At 32.0% G+C, this 24900-nt stretch overlaps 2 protein-coding genes across 2 annotated transcripts in view; both read left to right on the top strand.

Moving 5' to 3' along the window:
* Positions 1-2907: 2907 nt before the first annotated feature.
* Positions 2908-17412, top strand: LOC145323290 (plasma membrane ascorbate-dependent reductase CYBRD1-like). Its single transcript, XM_080165718.1, has 9 exons — positions 2908-2948; positions 3892-3938; positions 4152-4202; positions 4565-4639; positions 7518-7607; positions 8533-8611; positions 15191-15239; positions 15543-15669; positions 17039-17412. Exons 1-9 carry the CDS (start codon positions 2917-2919, stop codon positions 17188-17190), a joined length of 702 nt encoding a protein of 233 aa, XP_080021844.1. The 5' UTR covers positions 2908-2916; the 3' UTR covers positions 17191-17412.
* A 3218-nt stretch (positions 17413-20630) lies between these two features.
* The window catches only part of LOC145322008 (NPC intracellular cholesterol transporter 1 homolog 1b-like), a 72922-nt gene continuing 68652 nt past the window's right edge, over positions 20631-24900 (top strand). Inside the window, exons 1-2 of the mRNA XM_080163739.1 lie at positions 20631-20740; positions 21235-21327. Coding sequence (XP_080019865.1) covers positions 20664-20740; positions 21235-21327 — 170 coding nt within the window. The 5' untranslated portion in view covers positions 20631-20663. The remainder of the gene's footprint in view (positions 20741-21234; positions 21328-24900) is intronic.

Raw genomic sequence — 24900 nt, 5'->3', positions numbered from 1 at the left:
ATTTTCACTATATTGTATGAAGACTTTTAAATGAAGATGTTTACTGTTGTGACTGTTCAGGGAATCTTTTATATAATTAGGTTATTAAACAAACATTAAACATTACATTAGTTCTTTGAAATAATGCAATATAATTATTGTTCTCAGGGATCTATAGGGATAAGACAAAGAACGGTAAATTAATACACATTTTCAATGATGATAAACAAAATTACCCCTTCATTAGATTTAAATATTTGGTTGAAACGTTTAGACACTGCTATTTAGAATCAACAATTACAATTTTAGAAAAGTACACAAAAGGGGAGGTAGGTTGTGTTAAAATTCCGTAAAGATGTGAGTTTTAAGGCTTAAAAACAGTAGTAAAACGATAATAATTTTTAAGCCTTAAAACTTCCACCTTCACGGAATTTTAGCAAAATCTACCTCCCTTTTTTTGATCCAACGAATAAGACTAGGTACCAATGCAATTTACAGTCCCCTTTCCCCCTTCCTCCCTAAAATCACAATCGCCCTGTAACTTTTAATGATATTCCCATAGCCTGAGAACATCTATTAGTTAGATCAATTGCAGAGATTGGTCGGACAATTCATTTGTTTAAAGACATTATAATTAACTTATTACTTATCAAGGCATTAATATAAATTACAAGGATTATCATAAGCCACACTGCGTGACTCGTATTTATTTTTAATAAAAAATGATGGTTTATGTAAAATTGCCTTGTTGAACACAGATGATAAATTTTAAAAAAAAATGGGGGGTGGGGGTGGTAGCTTGTCTTTTGTTGGTTTTTACTGGTTAGCCTTGCGGGCTTAGCGGCCGCAAGTATAGGCTCCGCAGTACTATGCCCCCACCGCAGGAGACAAAGCATAGGGAAAATTGTAATCCGAATCCCCCCTCCATTATCATCAATTTATTTTAAAAATAAGAGGGGGTAAGGCCCAAGTGGATCAATGTTGGGATATCCTACAGAGCTGACAGAAAAAATATTTTTAAAAAATATTCAATTATAAATCTTTCTAAACCCAATTTAAAAGAAAAAGTCTACTTCATCATTCCGAAATATATTTCAAGTAAAAAATACTCATTATCAATCACATCTGGAAAAAAAAAAATAAGTATATGATAAAACATTCTTTATAGGTACAACATTTAAACTTAACTTTGATAGCAAATAATTATGATAAAAAGCATTAAATAGGTACTAACAATTCACTAAGAAAAAATACGTTTGACTTTACTTTAAGATGGTTGTAAAAAAAATTAAGGTGGAAGCGGTCAAAATAATGTGAATTGAGAGGGAAAAGGGGGAAGGTTTAAGTTTTATGGGGTGTCTATAGTAGCACAGCTCTATAACTGATATTTTTTTTTAATTGCAACTGCATTTTGATTAACTAATCTAATTTTAACAAAGGTTCAAGTTTTCTAATGAAAAAGATTTCTCTGGCTATCTATAATACAAAGTAGAACGATGTCTGTCTGTCTGTCTGTCTGTCCGTCTGTCTGTCCGTCTGTCTGTCCGTCTGTCTGTCCGTCTGTCTGTCCGTCTGAAGCTTAAGATCTCAGTAACCACCGAACCGATTGGGCTCTACTCTTCAGGAAATATACCTACTGGTCCTGTGATGGTTTTAAGCTATTTTCTTGGAGGGTGGGACACCCCCAACCCCCCCAAAAAATGAAAAATACCCCCCCCCCCAAAAAAAAAAAAAATTTTTTTTTTAACTTTTTCTTTTTAAATCTAAAATACAAATAGTTAGGTTGATCAAACCTCTTGGGGCAAAGCCCCTAGAGGCTAGGGGCGAAGCCGCTAGTCTATTATATTGGATTTAAATTACTGTCAAAAAAAAAACTTTCTATTTAATTGTTTATTATAAAAATCCTTTAAAAATTATAATAAAATTTGGCCAAATATTTGTATTTGTTCAGAGACATTGACAATTAAATCCATGAGTACAGTTAGGGAGTTGAATCCATTTTTATAGAAGCAGAAATATAATCTATGATTATGGTTTGGACCCTTTAAAACTGTAATCTACCCTTCCACTTTCCCCTCTCTTGGTGAAGATATCTTCACCAAGAGAGGCAAAAGTGGAATCTTATATTTCAAAAATCGTATCGGCGTTGAAGATATCTTCACCAAGAGAAGGGAAAGTAGAATCTTACATTTCAAAAATCGTATCGTCGTTGAAGATATCTTCACCAAGAGAGGGGAAAGTGGAAGGGTAGATTACAGTTTTAGAGGGTCCAAACCATAATCATAGATTATATTTCTGCTTCTATAAAAATTGAGTCAACTCCCTAACTGGAGTAGTGTTGAAATAAAATCCAGATTTTAAGGGATAATACAATTGACGATAAATTGATCTGATGTAAATATCTATTAATAACAAAAATATTGTCAAAAAGTTTGGACACTGAACCAACTAATCATTATTAATTAATATTTATTAATAATTAATATGATTTAAAGATCGCTATTAGGTTGGTGGCTGTAACTCTGACCACGACTACGGCAACGGCTACGCTTTTAAAGATCCAGCTCAGGATTCAATCATTTTTATAAAACCTTTAGTACCAGTTTAATTTACAGTCAAAAGTGTCCCTCCCTCTATTATGAATTCTTATCCTTACAACCAAATAATCACATTCATCATCATAAGTAACCGAACTAATGGACAAACCCAACCAAAAACATAGCTGTACTACTAAAAAATTTAATATTTACTTTTACAAGTAAATTGAAAATATTTGATAAAATAAATATTTTATTAATTTGGTCGTACTCTTATATTTACAAAACTTTTTTATTGTCCAAAGTATAAATATTGTATTTTAATAATAACAAAATAATTATTAATTATTGCATAATTTCTAATTAATGAACGTATTTTTCTTTCAGATAAACAATTATAATGAAATCATATGCTGTGTCAAGAAATAAAAGGTACTTCAAGTAAAAGTTATACTAGTGGATACGCCCCTAGAAGCCTGGCGTGGGGAATTTTATTCCAAAGGTTATTTGTTATAGGGGGTGGAGGTAAACTTCCTCAAAATAGTTGTAAAGAACACAGTAATAGTGTCTGACTGATTATGACGTAACAAAAAAAAATAGCCAATGAGAGGCCACTATAAATCATTAGCTATTTTTTTTTGTTACGTCATAATCAGTCAGACACTATTACTGTGTTCGTTGCAAACCTTTCCTGCACTTAAAACCATCACTGTAAAAGGAGAATCATATTGGTTTAGCGGTAAGCAAGATCCTACTCACCAACAGAAACAGAGACTCAATAGAAATAATTTTTTCTTTGAGCAATTACACTTTTAGATAAATAAGATAAATTTAAAATCATATAGCCGTTTTGCCTTAAATATCAGCAACTGCTTTTCTCAAATTATTTCAATACATGTATATGTAAAGTCGCAGCCTCTTGTCCCTCAAAAACCTATAGGGCTGCATTATTTTATATCTATAAAGGTACAGCCGTTAACAGCTGAGTTTTGCTGTGGCATAGATGCTTAGTTGATAATTTAATGATCTGTTTATTTTTATCAATCAGCGGGAAAGCCACTCTCAAATGGGTAGATGTCGAGTAATAAAAGAGGAACAGCTCAACAAAATAATAGTTATTTCTCGCATCGTATTATAAGCGGCTTTCCGCGGATATAGAATATACAATTATGAGATTAAAACTAGTTTTTCTAGCCCCGAGGTGCCGAAGGCACCGGCTAAATAAACTGGTTTTAATCTTATGATTGTACATTTTTATATTCGTAGAAAGCTGGATATAATACGATGCTAGACATAGTTTTTTCGTATGGATGAGAACCGGTTCCTATCCACCGGATTCGAATGAATACGAGAAAATTATTTATAATTATTTAAGGAGTATTGGTGTGCTGTACTCACTATTTAGTCTTGCAGTAATCACAGGTAAATTATTTTTATATAAATATTACATATGGGGGTGTGCCTTTAGTTAATTGACACCCTCCTTGGCTGATTTATTGTGTTTTATCAGGAGGGTGTACACCATTGTACAGTAGGCCGAGGAGTAGAGGTGTTTAGGGGGGTATATCTCCCCCTTGAATTTGCCACGTGGGTTGATACACTACCTCTACGCACCTCTGATTGCATTTTTTGCAGGTTTGGCTAGTATTGTAGCTGTTGTCTACTGGAGGCTTACATATACGTCAGGTATAATTTTTTTTGTAAAAATAGATAATTCCCAGGTCAGGTTTAAGTTATCAAAATTAGAACTTTTCCTGTTTTATTAATTGTAATTTTAATAGTTATTTAGTGCATCGTATTATAGCAGCTTTACGCGGATATCAAAATGAAAAATTATAATTTTACAATCAAGCCAAATACAAAACTAGAATTAATTTTACTTAAAAAGGTTTTCTTTTTCTTGGAAAAAAATATACCTAAACTTAAAATACTTCTAATAAAAGTGGTGGGATTTTAGCACACAAAGACGAGGTACTGGAAGGTTTAAAGCTATTTTCTTACCACCTTATCCTAAAAACAATACCATTACAAAGGATTTAACTTTTTAGGTTTAGCATGGAGAAATGACCCTGGAGCACAATTTGGGTGGCACCCTATTCTTATGATTTCTTCTATAGTTACAGGTTTATATTATATATTTATAATTTGGTGGCACCCTATTCTTTTGATTTCTTCTATAGTTACAGGTTTATATTATATATTTATAATTTGGGTGGCACCCTATTCTTATGATTTCTTCTATAGTTACAGGTTTATATTATATATTTATAATTTGGGTGGCACCCTATTCTAATGATTTCTTCTATAGTTACAGGTTTATATTATATATTTATAATTTGGGTGGCACCCTATTCTTATGATTTCTTCTATTAGTTACAGGTTTATATTACATATACATATTATTTGAGTGGCACCCTATTTTTATGATTTCTTCTATAGTTACAGGTTTAAATTATATATTTATAATTTGGGTGGCACCCTATTCTAATGATTTCTTCTATAGTTACAGGTTTATATTATATATTTATAATTTTGGTGGCACCCTATTCTTATGATTTCTTCTATAGTTACAGGTTTATATTATATATTTATAATTTTGGTGGCACCCTATTCTAATGATTTCTTCTATAGTTACAGGTTTATATTATATATTTATAATTTTGGTGGGACCTTATTCTTATGATTTCTTCTATAGTTACAGGTTTATATTATATATTTATAATTTGGTGGCACCCTATTCTTTTGATTTCTTCTATAGTTACAGGTTTATATTATATATTTATAATTTGGGTGGCACCCTATTCTTATGATTTCTTCTATAGTTACAGGTTTATATTATATATTTATAATTTGGGTGGCACCCTATTCTAATGATTTCTTCTATAGTTACAGGTTTATATTATATATTTATAATTTGGGTGGCACCCTATTCTTATGATTTCTTCTATTAGTTACAGGTTTATATTACATATACATATTATTTGAGTGGCACCCTATTTTTATGATTTCTTCTATAGTTACAGGTTTAAATTATATATTTATAATTTGGGTGGCACCCTATTCTAATGATTTCTTCTATAGTTACAGGTTTATATTATATATTTATAATTTTGGTGGCACCCTATTCTTATGATTTCTTCTATAGTTACAGGTTTATATTATATATTTATAATTTTGGTGGCACCCTATTCTAATGATTTCTTCTATAGTTACAGGTTTATATTATATATTTATAATTTTGGTGGGACCTTATTCTTATGATTTCTTCTATAGTTACAGGTTTATATTATATATTTATAATTTGGTGGCACCCTATTCTTTTGATTTCTTCTATAGTTACAGGTTTATATTATATATTTATAATTTGGGTGGCACCCTATTCTTATGATTTCTTCTATAGTTACAGGTTTATATTATATATTTATAATTTGGGTGGCACCCTATTCTAATGATTTCTTCTATAGTTACAGGTTTATATTATATATTTATAATTTGGGTGGCACCCTATTCTTATGATTTCTTCTATAGTTACAGGTTTATATTATATATTTATAATTTGGGTGGCACCCTATTCTTATGATTTCTTCTATAGTTACAGATTTATATTAAAGATTTATAAATATTTGGGTGGCACCCTATTCTTATGATTTCTTCTATAGTTACAGGTTTATATTATATATTTATAATTTGGGTGGCACCCTATTCTTATGATTTCTTCTATAGTTACAGGTTTATATTATATATTTATAATTTGGGTGGCACCCTATTCTAATGATTTCTTCTATAGTTACAGGTTTATATTATATATTTATAATTTGGGTGGCACCCTATTCTTATGATTTCTTCTATAGTTACAGGTTTATATTATATATTTATAATTTGGGTGGCACCCTATTCTTATGATTTCTTCTATAGTTACAGATTTATATTAAAGATTTATAAATATTTGGGTGGCACCCTATTCTTATGATTTCTTCTATAGTTACAGGTTTATAATATATATTTATATTTTGGGTGGCACCCTATACTTATGATTTCTTCTATAGTTACAGGTTTATATTAGATATTTATAATTTTGGTGGCACCCTATTCTTATGGTTTCTTCTATAGTTACAGGTTTATATTATATATATATATAATTTGGGTGGCACCCTATTCTAATGATTTCTTCTATAGTTACAGGTTTATATTATATATTTATAATTTGGGTGGCACCCTATTCTTATGATTTCTTCTATAGTTACAGGTTTATATTATATATTTATAATTTGGATGGCACCCTATTCTTATGGTTTCTTCTATAGTTACAGGTTTATATTATATATTTATAATTTTGGTGGCACCCTATTCTAATGATTTCTTCTATAGGTACAGGTTTATATTATATATTTATAATTTTGGTGGGACCTTATTCTTATGATTTCTTCTATAGTTACAGGTTTATATTACATATTTATAATTTGGGTGGCACCCTATTCTTATGATTTCTTCTATAGTTACAGATTTATATTATATATTTATAATTTGGGTGGCACCCTATTCTTATGATTTCTTCTATAGTTACAGATTTATATTAAAGATTTATAAATATTTGGGTGGCACCCTATTCTTATGATTTTTTCTATAGTTACAGGTTTATAATATATATTTATATTTTGGGTGGCACCCTATACTTATGATTTCTTCTATAGTTACAGGTTTATATTATATATTATAATTTGTGTGGCACTCTATTCTTATGATTTCTTCTATAGTTACAGGTTTATATTATATATTCATATTTTGGGTGGCACCCTATTTAAATGATTTCTACTATAGTTACAGGTTTATATTATATATTTATAATTTGGGTGTCACTCTATTCTTATGATTTCTTCTATAGTTACAGGTTTATATTATATATTTATAATTTGGGTGGCAACCTATTCTTAGGATTTAATTTTTTATGATAATTTATATCATTCCATATTTATATTGAATGAACTAATAATGAATTTTTAGTTGGTTTAAGTGTGAGTTTATACCGAGTATCTGTATTTTCAAGAAAAATCACAAAATCTCTGCATGCCTCTGCCATGTTCCTAGCTTTAGGTAAATATGCTTTTATAAAAGTAACAGGATCTTTGTCTTTCTTTCTCTTTGTGTGTGAATGAGTGTGTCTGTCTGTACTAAAGGATCTCTGTAAATGCTGAACCGATATGGTTTTCTTTGACATTGTAGCTTCTCATAGATTCTGGGAGGGTTTTTAAACATTTTGTAAGAGGATACCATCACCCTCCAAAGAGAAATCGCCCCTAGGAAAAATGACCCTCCAAATACTTTTCCAAAATTCCAATTGTATACAGCTTCCCGAAATTGGTTTGGGGAAGAGGGGGGTCGACACCACTGCAATGCCCTTCCTAGGACGACCCTGGGGCAAGATAAGTTCAAAAATAGAGCAATAAATACTCAGAGTTCTCTAAATACACGGTTAATCATTGTTATATATGTCATAGTTTTATCTAAAATATTAAATTTTGGATACTTCACCAATTTATGAAATTTTAAGTGCTTTAATAGTCAATGTATTCATTAAATGCTGAGAAAGAAAAATGAAAGTGTTTTTTAACTTTAAAAACAGCCTAAATCCGGGTTTATCGTGTAGAATCCTTCTTTGAAATTTCATCCCCTAGCATTGGAAGCCTATAACTTACATTCTTTCTCAATATAGGCAAATAACTCCCCTTTGGATCCAGTTAATGAATGAGCTGTTTATTACACTTGTATGTCCTTAAAGTTTTATAATAACGTTTTCTTATTCGTTGGCTTAACAACTTTGAGGACTTTTATGAATTTTTTATTGGTTGGTTTATTATGTTGAATGTCCAAACGTTTCGACAACTAATTGTAATATACAGTAGGTTAAATTTTCTGTATAATTATTGGGGATTTACATCAATTTACCGGCCATTGTCTTATCTCTTAAGATCCCTGGGCTTAACCTTTCAAAATTGAATAATATATCCCTTTTTTTCAGTGATGTGTGGTATAGGACTGTGGGCTGCTATTGATTCTCACAACCATGCCAAACCAAACCAAATTCCTAACTTCTTCAGGTAGTGAAAATTTTGATTGGCAAAGAAAGCTACTTTGCAAGTCTTAACATTTAATTGTTAGTTTTAGTTTGGCAAATTTTACATTTGTTTAGGGAAAAGGGAATGTGATTCTGACAAACAAATCTAAAAGAAAATTTCCCCACAACCCTTTCCCTCTTTTCCTCCCCTTCTTACCGATCCCTCTTTAATTACATGAAAAAAAATATACTTCCACATTACTTTAAAAGGTTTCGTGATTTTTTTGTAGAATTGATTGTTAGAACAGCTATCCCTGCATTTTTTCTTTTTTGCTCTATTCATCAAGCAATGCTTATTTATATTTTAGGTCAGTTTGTTCTGTCTGTTTTTACACATAGTCATTTATTTAATATCTAATCTAATCTAATCTATTTATGCATCTTAGAATCTACAAAGCAAACTTAAAATTTGCATAAATGATGCTTTTACAGTTAGGTTTATACAATCTTGAAAAAGTTAATAATTTAGAAAGACAGACAGACATTTAGAATCATAGATTAACTTCGCTACTACAAAATATTTATATGAATTGGGAAACACGTAAATTATTATTCTTTTTATCATTAAAATTAGTTTTTAAGAAATTTTAACTAAATCCTTATTAATAACGAAGAAGGTAGAATGTACTTGATATTCTGTCTAACTTATCTTTAAAGGGTCATTAAAATACATTCAAATTCTAAGAGTCTTCAAATAACAATAATAGTTTCGATCATTTGTAGCGTAGCGTTTGTCATAGATTAGTAAAACTTGTTTGGTTTGTTAGGTTAGGTTAGATTTTATTGAGTACTGGGTGAATCCTCAATGTTAGGTTAGGTTAGATTATATTGAGTACTGGGTGGATCCTCAATGTTAGGTTAGGTTAGAATAAATTGAGTACTGGGTGGATCCTCAATGTTAGGCTAGGTTTGATTATATTGAGTACTGGGTGGATCCTCAATGTTAGGTTAGGTTAGATTATATTGAGTACTGGGTGGATCCTCAATGCTAGGTAAGGTTAGATTATATTGAGAACTGGGTGGATCCTCAATGTTAGGTTAGGTTAGATTATATTGAGTACTGGGTGGATCCTCAATGTTAGGTTAGGTTAGATTATATTGAGTACTGGGTGGATCCTCAATGCTAGGTAAGGTTAGATTATATTAAGTACTGGGTGGATCCTCAATGTTAGGTTAGGTTAGATTGTATTGAGTACTGGGTGGATCCTCAATGTTAGGTTAGGTTAGATTATATTGAGTACTGGGTGGATCCTCAATGTTAGGTTAGGTTAGATTATATTGAGTACTGGGTGGATCCTCAATTTAGGTTAGGTTAGATTATATTGAGTACTGGGTGGATCCTCAATGTTAGGTTAGGTTAGATTATATTGAGTACTGGGTGGATCCTCAATTTAGGTTAGGTTAGATTATATTGAGTACTGGGTGGATCCTCAATGTTAGGTTAGGTTAGATTATATTGAGTACTGGGTGGATCCTCAATGTTAGGTTAGGTTAGATTATATTGAGTACTGGGTGGATCCTCAATGTTAGGTTAGGTTAGATTATATTGAGTACTGGGTGGATCCTCAATGTTAGGTTAGGTTAGATTATATTGAGTACTGGGTGGATCCTCAATTTAGGTTAGGTTAGATTATATTGAGTACTGGGTGGATCCTCAATGTTAGGTTAGGTTAGATTATATTGAGTACTGGGTGGATCCTCAATGTTAGGACATCGCGGGTATAGGCCCTGCAGAGTAAAAGCCACTGGCAGGGGTTGGACGCAGGAAAATAAACTTACCCCGTCGTACTTATTATTGATAATAAGGAGGGGAGTTTCAGTGCTCGTCATGTCTTTAGAGGGAAATAACCAAAGCATGTGCTTAATGGGGAAGAGGGGGAAAAAGAAATATTTATGAAGGTCACAGTCAAACACACTAACTTACCAAACTTAATATTTGTAAAGAAGCTTCGCTACTCTTAAATTATATTCAAAAACTCATATTTTTTCCATGTTATTAATCCATCTTTTCATGTTTTTTTAACAAACTGTTTGATTTGTCAAAAGGATTTGATTACATTTGAAAGAATTGAAACAAATTAATGATTTTCATTTTATGTATGTTTACATAATTTTTTCATAAGCATATTCTTTAACTCTTTCTTTCGAGGTTTTTTAAAAAATAAGTAACGTGTCTTCTTTGTAATTAGTGTCTTTAAAGAAGGGTGACTGTATGTAACTAATACATGTACAAGTATAGATGTATAACCCATACAACTGCTTGGTCAAAGTGGGAGAGATCTTATACCTCTTTTAGCAATTTTTCTACTCTTTTGTAGCGGCCTGGCTGTGTTAACACTTTCGACGCTGATATTAAAAGTCGGCACAGGGTATCGACCCCGTGGGTATTACATATTGCTCATGCCCCCTCTATACTTTTACTTTGATATGTAACTTATGTTTTGTTACAGACCTTTTTGACAATTTGCTGAAATACAGAGAATGTTTAGGATTTTGTTGATTGAAATTGATATTGAAAGTTGAAACCAATGAACTATTAAACCTACTTTTTGCCTGGCTAAAAAATAAATCCACGTAACTCATTGTGTTGTTGTATTATTTTTCTTTTCAACTAAAATGTTTTGGTTAGTTAATGCTGCGCTACTTATGTATTTACCCAATTGTCATTTTCTAATATTATCCAAAAATATCAATATTTTAACAGTCAATAGGTTCAAAGTGAAGATTAGAGGTTTTAAAAGTTGTAAAAGAACATTTAAAATATCTATAATTAATCGTTTTCCAGATAAAATAGTATTTCAAATATCATTACACTTTAGAGAAAGTATGTTATAAGAAAAGGGTATTCTTTAAACCATTCATAAGGAATTAGGTTCAGATTAAAGTTTCTGCCTTGACAAACCCCAAACTGTCCCAGTTTTGAGCAAGACGATTCCTGTGACGTCATATAGAAAGGGAAGGGGGGAAGAAAATCTCTTCCCTTTTCTCCCATCTCTTATGAAGAGATTTTCTTCCCCACTTCCCTTTTTCTTTCCCGAAACGTATATGACGTAACTGGAATCGTCTTGCTCAAAACTGGGACAGTTTGGGGTTTGTTTTCTGCCTTTTCCAAGTTTATCAAGCGTCCATGGAGCTCACAAATGAAAAGGGAAGTTGGCCTTAATTACACATGACTTTAAATATAGAGGCTTCATATCATAGAAGGGAAAAATGTGCTCCCCCCATCCCCCACCCCCATATTTATTTTTGTCAAACAAAGACTGTGTTTTGTAAATGGATACAGAATATTGTGGCAGGTGATTTTTTTTTGTCAATTTGGGTTGATAACATAGTCCTCATATATTGGTCAGAACATTCCTCCAAGGTCCTGGGAGTGAATTTGGTAGGGAAATTGCGACTGTCTATTTATAATCCAGCTGGAAATTGTAGAGCCGTTTTTGAGATCTTATCAGACCCATACATACAGCCATATTACATACAGTATTTTAAACCTTTAGGGGTAAAAAAATTTTTGTCCCAAACTAAAATATGTCAAGTTAAAACATATTCTCAGTATCGCATGACAAAAAGTACATGGGGCCATACAATAAATGTAGTAAAAATATTTTATAACTCGTAAAATATGTCTCCTAATTCGACTTTTCAACAAGCCTTAAAAATACTTTAAAATAAAAAAAAGAGGTTGAAAACATTCATTAACCCATTAGTGCCGAGCGCCACTTTTATGGACCGATCGAGCTGAAAATCTCAGGGAAGCTTTATAATGGTAAAAACGGAATTTCAATTTTTTTGTTTTGCTCTAGTGGCGTGCACAGGAAAGTTGCAATAAAACCCGGTTCGGCGCGAGTAAAAAAACCTTGCGGCATTAATAACCGTTTTTGGCGTTTTTTGGTGCTTTCCCCCGGCATTAAAGCCCGTTTGCGACCTAAATACCCGGTTATTTGGCCCAAAAAATTAAAAATGTAATTTTTGAACGCCCAAAGTGAGATGAACACTTTTTAAAACTACGATACGATCCGTAATTGAAAACTACATAACCTCATGTAATTGATAGAGCTACAACTAACATACAAAACAATTTATATCACATTTAAGATTTTGGCTATAGGTACCACCCCTTTTTGGTTAATAAACCCGGTTTTTGTTGTTGTTGTAAAAAAGATCTATTAGTAAAACCGGGTAATGAAAATTTCAGACTTTCCCCCCATATGCCGAGCCGGGTCTATATAGAACGTAAAAAAACGATAAAAAAAATCATATAAAAAATAATAATTTGAATAAAACGAATTCACAAATGAATGTAAATGCCAATAAACTTTAAATTTCACGAAAAAAATCACTAACTTTACTTCATAAACAAAAAAGTTAGGAGGGGTATTTTAAAATCACCTTGTTTTTCTTGGTTTTCAAATTTTGTTGAGCTATACCGGCAAACGGAAGTAAGCAAATCTGCCTGCTCCAGGGGGAAATGAAAACCAGGGTAGTAGAGGGGGGATTCATACTGAGAATGATGCAATCCTAAAACTGAGAACCGGTTTTTTCGGCATTTTCTGGAACCGGGCGTTAAAAGCCGGTTCGTCACTAATGGGTTAAGGCAAAGCTCAACAAATAAGATATGTGAACAAACGAACATTAAACACTTATAGAGTGTCAGCAATCTATAATACAAAGTAGAATGATGTCTGTCTGTCTGTCTGTCCGTCCGTCCGTCCCTTAAGATCTCGGTAATCACTGAACCGATCGGATTCTACTCTTCAGGGTATATACCTATTGGTCCTGTGGTGATTTTAAGCTTTTTTCTTGGGGGGTCGGGCACCCCCAACCCCCTCAAAAATGAAAATTCCCCCCCCCCCAAAAAAAAAAAAAAATTTCTTGGGAACACATTAGACCAAGCACCAGTAGTACTTTATTTTTTTTTTAATTATCTCTTGGGGCAAAGCCCCTAGAGGCTATGGGCGAAGCCGCTAGTCATTATACTAAAGTAACAGGATGTCTGTGTGATTGTGTGTTTGTACCGAAGGATCTCGCTTACCGCTGAACCGATCATGGTCTCCTTAACAGGGTAGCTTCTAATAAGTCCCGGGAAGGTTTATAACTATTTTGGGGGAGGGTACCACAACTCTCTCAGGAGAAATCGCCCCTAGGAAAAAATTACCCCTCCCGAAAAAGAGACTTCAACGAAACATAAACCAATTATTTCTGTAATTATATATTTTAAATTAAAAAAACATTCAAAGTGCCACTAGAGGCCTCTAGGGGCGTAGCCGGTATTTATATATAAAAGAATAGTATTTATTTATAAATTTTCGTATGCTTTAAGTAACAAGATTCTGTAATTTTCCTCAACAAAGTGCCTTTTAGATTACAGGAAAATAGTTAATAGTTGTCATAGGAATCAAAATCAAAATGCAGAATAATCATGTTATAACAATTTTACAAAAGATGATAGAGTTGCTACGCTTTCTAACTTTTACCTTATACTTATAAGAATCATCACGCAAAGAATACATTAATAGAACGACAATAACACGTTTAAATTAACGATCAGAGCTGTAGAAAAGCATCACTTTTCATAAAATAAATTTAAGTATCAAAATATTAAGTTTTATGAAATTATTTCCGGATTTAGTTGTTCTCCTTAACATCTACTTAAAGAAGAATTACAAATTTGATATCCATTATATCCATTAAATAAAAAAAATGTAAAAGAACTTTCAAAATTTAATAAATAGTATAAGTGAATATTAACCCTTAACAGTCGGGCCCCTAGTCGCAAATTTATCAGTCGGGGGGGACTGCAGGATCATACCTGGAACCTGATATTGACTTAAACATCTGTATTTCATATAAAGATTTACTACTAGAGGGTATTTTAGTATTTTGGTCAGATAAAATACTTTGTTTAAGTCAAAAAAAAGTATTTTTGCTCTTTACCGAACCTAGTAAAAGTGTCTAAATCTGATTATGACGTAAAAAAGAATTAGCCAATGAGAGTCCACTATAATTTTTACCATTGGTCAATTATAGTGTACACTGGCCTCTCATTGGCTATTTTTTTTACGTCATTATCAGAGTCAGACACTTTTACTAGGTTTCTCTTTACCCATACCCATGTTATGTGTCATACCCATATTTAAAAAGTCACTGAGTTTTGGCTCTTTATCTTTCACACAGAGAAAATGAGATAGAAAAAACGGTGGGGTTAATTCAAAGGCATAAAATGAATTGTATATAAACTTGTTGCAAAGTTTCGTAATTACAGGATTCTGTTTGAGGACACGATTACATTTTTAGGACATGATTATAGAGATACTTTGCTTAAACTATTGTGCCTGGTTGTCCTAAGAATCATTCTTCCAAAAATCAGATGAATAGGATAATTATATCATACAAAAAAATTTGTTAAAAAGGTTAAAAATCAGCATATTTTAAATGAACATACGGACTTTCTGGAACCTATTATAGAGATGCTACGCTTTCTAGATCTTAACATAGATATTTTATAAGTAATTATTCTCTGCAATTTTTATGTTGTTAAAAATTGACTACTCCTTTTTTTCAGTATTCATAGTTGGATTGGATTGATTACATTGGGCATTCTCCTTTTACAGGTAATTTTTATTTTTAATAGAGGTTGCGCCCCTAGCATCTAGTGTGACAAAAATGGATATATTATTACTTGGATGTTACACCAGATTTTCTTGTTCTCGAATAAGGTGAAACTCGCAAGCGGTCGAAAATAACAATACCCCCATCTACTACCCTAGTAATGGATGAAAACTGACCATTAAATGATTTCCATGTTAGCAACCTATATTGACGAAAAAATTTTTAAATCCATTCAGACAACTATACAAACAAAGAGATAGACATTTTACCTACTTAACTTTACTATATTCTTTTTTTTATTTTAGTTTCTATTTGGGATGGCAATGTTTTTGATGCCCTGTTGGTCCAGCGGACAGCGAGCTGCCTATCTTTCTACACATAAATACTTTGGGGTACTTCTCTTGTCAGCTGTTGTTGTAGCTGCTGTCAGCGGTAAAATCAATATATAATTACTTGGATGTTGCACCAGATTTTCATTTACTCTAATAAAATGATACTCACAGCGGGCTAAAATACCAATACCCTAATTCACTACCTTTACCCCATCCTCTCCCCTGCTACTGGATTATCGAACTGACCAATGAGGTCTATATTAGCAAACTTAATAAATGACGCATTTTCCCTTGTAAGTATATCCATTGCGGTAAAAGATAACCTACATTTAATGGTGAGGTGGCATAACAATTATTGACTTAAATTTCGAAGTTGCATTTTATTCACGCAACTTCCTAATAGTTGTGTAAGAAGGAAGATAATTTTTGAGTTTAGGAACTAGAAGAATTCAACCAAGTATCTGTTCAACCAAGCTTCTTTGCTGAGCTAATTCCCCCCAAATAAACACATATTTTGGAAATTAAATGTCCAAATTTTTAAATGATACTTTGAAAATAAGGGCGTTTAAGCAGCAATTATTTTTTGGGGTGTGATTTCAGAGGTTTTGGACTTCCAGAATTTTTATTTGACTTTGGCAACTACAAAACTGGTTTATTTTTTAAAATATAATTTATTTCCAAGTTTGTTTAGGGGGGGAGGGGTAATCTCTTTACCACCCCCCCCCCTTTCCTTGATTGTATCACGCAATCTAAAGACTTCAAAAATGCTGTACATTCGACATTAAATTTATGTTTATGGAAAAATGAGATTTTTTTGATAAATGAAAATTAGGCTATGTTAGTTTTTGTTTCATCTTATATATCTTTAATACAAAAAAATTCTCATGAAATTTTTATGTAAAGAAAACTTTTTTGATAAAAGTTTTGACGCAGTGAATTAACATTTCATATTTCTTATCCAATATGATATAACTAGAGACATGATACAACAATGGCAAATAAATAATTTTACACAGGATAATAATTGATTTTTCATTCGATTTTTGTGACTAATTCAAAATCTATCTGTTTTACTTTATTGTCTTATTTTTAGTAGCGAATCTCCTCTATAATTCACTTTGTATGTCTCTCCGTCCGTCAGTCAGTAAGTCTATATTAATTTCTCGGCTGAAATTTATAATATAAAGCTGAAATTTACAGTACAGATTTCTAAGACCTCTGTGCATCTATTGTCCGTAGGTCTGTCGTTCATGTGCTTTAAAAAAACATAAAAAAAACTTATTTTGTGATTGTCTTTGATTTATATGGCATATTTTCTCTTTTTTTGACAACTGATCATCTGCGCCATGACTCACTTTATATGTTTCTTATGTACTTTTTGTGGTTCGCTTCTTAAGGACATTGTCAACCTTGTTTAAAAAACAAGGGTATATTTTTTTCACTAATCTAATCTTGTTCTTAATGCTTAGGTTTGAACGAGGAAGCAGTATTAAATGTATCAAACTATTCCTCGCTACCAGAAGTAGGAATACTGATGAATACTATTGGAATACTAATATCTACATTCTCTGCTCTGGTTATATTTTTAGTGACACAGTCCAAATTTAAGGTTTATTATTAGTCCAGGTGTACAACCTATCATTTTTTATACAAAGAAGTAGTTTCGTGTATAGATTTTAACAAGTTTAGGTTATTTTTTATACCTTTATTTAACGTTTTGTACCTAATAATTTCTTACCTAAATATTAATGAATATATCTAAAGTAAAATCAACTTTTAAAGTTTTAATATACCATTACATAAATGGAAATGAATGTAATTAAAAAAAATAACTGTTAGAAAATTATCTTCATGAAACTATTCTTCGTACAAAACTTTGTACAGTATTACATATATTTCTCAAAAAGGGCATTTTTAATCTTTTTTATATTTTGTAAATTGTGTTTACAAAACTTAAATAAATATGATTTTATTTGTGTAAATTTTATTCTAATTCAAATTATTTTAAATTGTTTTTTTTTTATCATTTCTTCGTCAAATCATGTTAATTTAAATTCCCGTAGGGTCAAAAACCGATATCTTTCTTATATGACAGGGACTTCTACACTTTTAGGACAGCAGAGAAGGGATCAATGATTTTAATTTGTTTATCCGCGGAAAACTCTCTAAAAACTCTAGAATAACATATTAGTTGTGTCAATGTGTAATTGTGTATCTTATGTTCTTATAAATAACCAGGACTTTCATTTTCTTCGATGCTTTGTTTGCATAGCTATAGATATATGATCCTTATAAAGTAACAGGATGTATAATGTATATTACATTTCTGTGTGTGCGTGTGTGTCTGTGTCTGTCTGTAACGAAGGATCTCGCTAACTGCTGAACCGATATGTTTCTCCTTTCTCTTAGGCCTAGATAAAGTTTACAAGTATTTTGGGGTAGGGTAGCACCATCCTCCCAGGGGAAATAGAGAAATCGCCTCTGTAAAATTTTATTTACCTTTTCTTTTTAAAACTTAAATTGAAAATTGGCGATGATATTGATCAGAGACTAAAAGATTCAAAAGCAAAAAGATACTTAAAGAGATACTTAAACTTTTAAATGATAAAATTGATTTGTTTTTCCCTATTTTAATGAAACCTGTCATGAACAGTTGAGGACCATTAAATAATTTACCAAACATGTTTATTAATTTTCAGCCAGGATGTTGCAAAAGAAATGTGTCTGACTGTTTGTAACGCTCATAACTTTTTGAAATACTTCATTCAACTAGAATACACACGGTATGGAAACCGCGCAGCTGCGGATGAGTGTGGCTTAGAATGGCTGCCGCTAAGGTGGCTAAATCGAAATTCTGTGGCTACAGCTTAAAGTTGCTGACACTGAGATGGATTAAAGTAGAATTGTGATACATACAATAATAAGGATTGTATTCAGACAAAAAGACAAATGATTGGTTTATTGTTATGAAAAAAGGCACCAGATGAAGGTTTTAAGCCCAAATAAGGCCTATGCCGCTTGGTTATTTAATTTCGTACACCCATTTATTATTATAACATTCAGTAAAAACTGCATAAAGTTATGCGGCTGACGATCCTTGCCTATTACAGAATAAATTTTCCCAGTCATTCCTTTCTTAGTTGTCATGTTCTATTCCAAGTTGAAGTTCAGATAAAAATGCCAATCCATTTTCACTAGAAAAAGTAAATTTAATTTCATGCAAATTACCAGATATTTCTAAATGGTAGTTTCTTCATTTTTGCTCTACGAGTAACATTCGATTAAGTGAATTATATGAAAAATTTTGGTTGTATATTAAAATGTCTAAATCGACCTATGTTATTAGATCCTGTTAGAAACGCTTAAGTAAATTGATATAGAATATGCATGGATATTATGACAGGGGGAAATTTAGATTGCTAACATGGAACTCATTTTTTGGTTAGTACGTTCTTGATCCAGTAGGAGGGTAAGGGGTGGGGTAAAATGGGCATCGTTATTTACCCAGCTGCGAGTTTCATTTTATTAGAGAACAAGAAAATCTGGTGTAAACTCCAAGTAATAATATATTAAATTTTAGTTACACATGATCCAAAAAAAAGTGTTTATTTTTGCTTTTATTATTCTTAAACTATAAGGTAAAATTTATTTTTTAAAGTTTAGTTTTTCATGAAAAAAATGACAACAACGTTTTTAAAATGACGTCCGTAAGAACTGCGTTTTACTCTCGATAGAAAACACTATTTTCAATAATCTTTATTTTCAAGAAATTATTTTGTGATGGGTTTGAAGTGGTGATAACTGACGTTTTTTTAACATGCTTTGAAAACAAAATTTGGCAGATTTTTTCGTCAACATTATATTAATTAAGGATGGAAACATCCACGATTGATAACCATGTTAACGTTTGGCTACTGCTTTATATATCACTAGCGGCTTCGCCCCTAGCCTCTAGGGGCTTTTCCCCAAGAGATGATAAAAAAAGTTAAGGTGAAATTCGTAAAAAAATAAGGACCAAGGAAATCTTCTACAAAAAAAACGGACCAAGGATATCTCCTACAAAAAAAAAATTGGGGGTGTTTTTTTTGTTTTTTGGCGGGGGTTTGGGGGTGTCCCACCCCCCACGAAAATAGCCTAAAACCACCACAGGACCAGTAGGCATATTCCCTGAAGAGTAGAATCTAATCGGTTTAGTGGTTATTGAGATTTTAAGCTTCAGACGGACGGACAGACATTAAGCTACTTTGTATTATAGATAACAACCATTAGCATGGGATATTTGAGATTTAAAGTATTTAGCATATTACCAATAAAAATTTAAGATATTACACTAAATAAATTTACTCCCAAATATATATACCAAACAAAACAAAAATCAAAGCCTTTAGTTTTTACAAATAAGAAGATATTTTTGACATGTTTCTATGAGGATAATAGCCCTTTTTTGAGATATTTCACGCCAACCGCCCCTCCCAAAAATAAAGATTGAAATTCCTACATGTTCAGACGCTTAAAATAACCCAGGTCTAACTGACCCCGACGTACAGTACCAAATCATAAAAAAAATTTACTTAAAAAAATTTCTATTGTACTTTTAACAGTATCACTATATATAAAAACTAGCGGCTTCGCCCTTAGCCTCTAGGGGCTATGCCCCAAGAGGTTTAATCCAACCAATTTTTCGTATTTTAGATTTAAAAGATAAACTAAAAAAAAAAATTTGGGGGGGACTGGAATTTTTTTTTTTGGGGGGGGGGGGGGTTTGTCGACCCCACTATTTTAATTTTTGTTTTAAAAAGAAAAGAAATTTTTCATTTTTTTTTGGGGGGGGGGGTATTTTTCATTTTTGGGGGGGTTGGGGGTGTCCTACCCCCCAAGAAAATAGTTATAAACCTTCCCAGGACCTATGAGAAGCCACCCTGTAAAGGAGAACCCGATCGGTTCAGCGGTTAGCGAGATCCTCCGCTACAAACAGACAGACAGACATCGTTCTACTTTGTATTATAGATTATTATTTTTTGTTGATGTAATATGAGCTCCAAAGTTTAACTGAATATATAACCATTACTTGCTCTGTTTGGGTACAGAATTAAAATGTTGTTATCATGTTGTAAGTCAATATTGACTGCACAGAAAAGTGTTTTACTAGGATTAGAGTGGCTCTTCTACAGGTGCAGTATAAAATTTACGCAAAACTTTAAGTAAAAATTTATTAGCAAGGACAATTTTGTTGACAACATCCACAAAGCGATGATCTTAAATCCGACGGTCTAACAAAAAAACATTAACACTTGTAAAAAAGAATAATTTTTGTCGAAAATCCTTGTCAAAAAGTTAGAAACTATCATGCCTAACGGACGTACGGACTTGGTGATAACGATTATAGAGTTGGTATACTTTGTAAATCATTCCTAACTATTACATAGATCTTCACGCAAAATTTTAAATCGATAGAACAGTTCTAAAAGGCCGGAATCAACGATAAGAGCTTATTGTAACGAACAGAAAATCGACCTAATTATAGAAAGGCTATGCTTCTAAAACCAGCATAGTGCATTAAGTGATTTGAAGAAAAGAATAGTTTTTGAATTTAAACCCTTTTTAAAAATTCAATTCAGAGGAGCTTTGCTCTATGAAAGTTTAACAAGAATTTCTTTATGCAAAGGTGGGGTAAATTTGTAGCTGAAAGACCGTTTGTTGTAATATTGGTCACGTTTATCTTTCCATCCTTGCTCTCACTTGGGTTCTTACTATTCAGGTAAGCTTTTATTCTCTCATGGCAAGTTTGAATATTTGGCAATTTACCTCAAAGCGTAATGTCGAGCACTTTAATAAATTGAAAATAATAGAAGGGGGGGGGGGGGGGCATTTTTGGTTTATTGCTTTAGATCAGGTTAAGTAAGGTTAAATTGGCTAAATTGGTAGCCCCGCATGGTTAGTAACAACTCTCCAGGTGGTTTAAGCTTTTATTTGGGTGGGAAGTCCCATTGGAAGTCCCTGCCAAAAATTAAATAACGGATTTCAATGTTGATATTTGTCTCAGTCCCGCCCCCCCCCCCCCCCCCCCCTCCTCTCTAATTCATTATTTACATTTAATCAGTTTAAGGTTTTTAATATACTGTGAATTGTAGCAGAGCGTTTCAATATTTATAGCATTTTCTAACTTCCTCAATTAAAACAGAGAAACACCACTACCCTCCCACCCCCCACAATATCAGACAAAAATGCCAAAATAGCCACTTTTGAGTTGTGTGAATCTTATCAACCTCTAATTGTGGGGTAAGTGTAATAAAAGGGAAATTGGAATTAAAAAGGGAAATATTGCTTTTTAACAGGAATATTTCAAACATGGCAGTGGCCAGGAATATGCATAAATTGCTGGCAACCAGAAAAGTTAAACATTGTTGGCTCCAGAAATATTTCTTGTTATGCTGATCCAGGAATCTTCTAACATTGCCAGGAAACAGGAAGCATTCGTTACCAGCAATATTTTACCATGAACTGCAGTAGATCCCAATTTAGAAAGCGTAGCAACTCAATAATCAATACCAGAATGTCCGAACGTCCATTTTAAACATGTAGATTTTTAACTTTTTTGACAACAAATTTGTGTGTTTTAAAATTATCCGATTCTTCTGATTTTTTAAAAAATGATTCCTATTAGAACAGGGTACAATGTTATAAGCGAAGCAGCTCTATAAACAAGTCCAAAAAATGTAAGTATGTCCTTAAACAGTATCATCTATTTATGCAGTTTTGCAACAAATTTACTTACAATATTGTTTGTAATGATGCATTTCAGTTCTGACAATCTACAAGTGTTAATGTTCGTTTGTCCTTCCATTTCAGAGCTTCGCTTTTATGGATGTTGTCATCCTTGTTTTTAAATTATTACAATGTACACATGACATCGAAAACTGCATTAAAGATATTAAACTGCTCTTGGAATATAAGGACACACATTTCCCAAACACTAACTATGATATACTTGGAGATCTAAACATGGACATCCTTAAATATAACACTATGGAAATTATTAGAAAATTCTACCAGACCTTTGAAAATCAAAACATAATACCCCTAATCAACAGACCCACCAGAGTCACTAATAACACTGCTTCTATCATTGATAATATACTATCAAATAATTATAATAACAGTAAAAACTATATCATATGCAACTCAATTACCGACCACTTCTTAATCATTAAATCCATACAAAAGACAGATATCACCTACAAAAATGCTACCAACACTTATCACCGCAGAAAATTTAACACTGACAACATAAACCACTTCTCAAACAAACTAATCAATGAAGACTGGTCGCACATTCTCAATACAAACAACACAATTGACAAATGGAACAAATTTTTCAATAAAATAGACAATATATTTAATGAATCATTCCCAAACAAAAAATACACCCTAAAAAAAGATAAAAAAAAAGACACCAATTTTTCGCCATGGATAGATGACGAGATTAAGAAACTATTCAAAATTGGAAGGAAATTATACCTTAAAAAACTTAAAAGTAAACTACCTTTACATAACACACAACACGTAGAGTTTAAAAAAGAGCTACAATCCAAAATTAGGAAAGCTAAAATTAAATACTATGAAAATGAATTCAAAAAAACTAAACACGACTCCAAAGCTATGTGGAGATCAATCAACAAAGCCACAAACAGACACACTAATAACAAAAAAAATACTAAACCTGACAAAATAATAATTAACAATAAAGAACTAACTGAAGATATCGACATTGCTACAGAGCTAAACAAATTCTTTAACGGAATTGGTACAGAGCTATCAAATAAAATTCATACAGACAATACAAAACAACAAGAATACATAAATAACATACATGAACAAAACACTAGATTCAAATTCAAAAACATAACAGCTGATGATATAACAAAAATAAATAAGACACTAAAACCTAAACTATCTGCAGGACCAGATGGAATCCCAAGTGTCATAATCAAAACCATCTTACAAAAAATACCCAGAGTATTAGCTAATATAATAAACAGCTCGCTACACTCAGGTATTGTTCACACCAGATTAAAAGCAGCAATCGTCGTTGCAATCTACAAAAAGGGCAGCAAAACCGATCCTAACAACTACAGACCAATCGCTCTTATAAATGCCATTTCCAAAGTGCTTGAAAAAGTTGTTGCTCACCAACTAAGAATGTACTTAGAATAAAACAATATACTTTCATGCAAGCAATTTGGATTCAGATCATTACACTCATGCATCCATGCAATGATTGCAACTATGGAAAAAATCGAAAAGGACAAAGATAATAAGATGTCAACATCTTCCATATTCATAGATCTTACCAAAGCATTTGACACCGTTGACATAAACATACTACTAACCAAACTAAAAAAAATAGGAATACAAAATACAGAACTCAACTGGTTCAAAAATTATCTAAATGGCAGAACACATACATGCAAAATCGGAGAAAAATTCTCCAACTTTCTAGCTTCAAAAATTGGGGTGCCACAAGGATCAATACTAGGACCATTACTTTTCATCATTTATATAAATGATTTACCAGACATGATCAAATGCTTCATAAATCTCTTTGCAGATGACACCATGATTGCAGTAAGTGGCAAAAACAAAACAGAAATAGAAACTCTAGGAAACACTTTAATGGCAGAAATCACTGAATGGTTCAACCACAATAAACTAACCCTAAACCCCACTAAAACCAGAATTATAAATTTCAACACAAAACAAGAAATTAACATTAAAATAAACGATACCATCATACAAACTGTTAAAAGCAATCACATTAATACTCAAGAATCCACTTTCAAATTCCTAGGATTTCTATTAGATGAAAAAGAAAATTTTAATAGCCACATCATTAAAACAATAAGTAAATTAAATACATGCAATCATATCTTAAGAAACATAAAAAAAGAGATTCCAACAAAGCAAAAAATACTATGCTACAATGCACTAGGTAAGCCTTTCATAGAATATGGAATTAGCATTTGGGCACCAAACAACACAAAAGCTTTAAATACAATCACTACTATACAAAAACGTATCATTTTAAACATACATGGTTCATCCAGAAGAATCCACACTGAACCACTCTTTAAGAAATACAAAATTCTCAAATTCTAAGATCTAATCACATACAATAACCTATTAATAGGACACTCCGTTTTCTATGAATACGCACCAACTACAATTCTAAACTTAATAAAAAAAGAAGTTCCACATGAGAGACTACGCAGGAATATTTGGAACTTGAAAATAAACGGAGCAAACAAATCATCTATAACAAAATTTACCATTC

The sequence above is a fragment of the Acartia tonsa genome, chromosome 6 (assembly GCF_053477335.1).
Source record: "Acartia tonsa isolate MP-2025a chromosome 6, ASM5347733v1, whole genome shotgun sequence".
Classification (NCBI taxonomy): Eukaryota; Metazoa; Arthropoda; class Copepoda; order Calanoida; family Acartiidae; genus Acartia; species Acartia tonsa.
Note: the sequence above shows the minus strand (reverse complement) of the source record. Positions and strands in the feature narration are given on the sequence as shown.

Coding starts and splice junctions, on each gene's coding strand:
- LOC145323290 (XM_080165718.1), top strand. CDS start 2,917: ATGAAATCATATGCTGTGTCAAGAAATAAAAG. Junction 3,939..4,151: donor TAGTCTTGCAGTAATCACAG/GTAAATTATTTT, acceptor CATTTTTTGCAG/GTTTGGCTAGTATTGTAGCT. Junction 4,203..4,564: donor GAGGCTTACATATACGTCAG/GTATAATTTTTT, acceptor TTAACTTTTTAG/GTTTAGCATGGAGAAATGAC.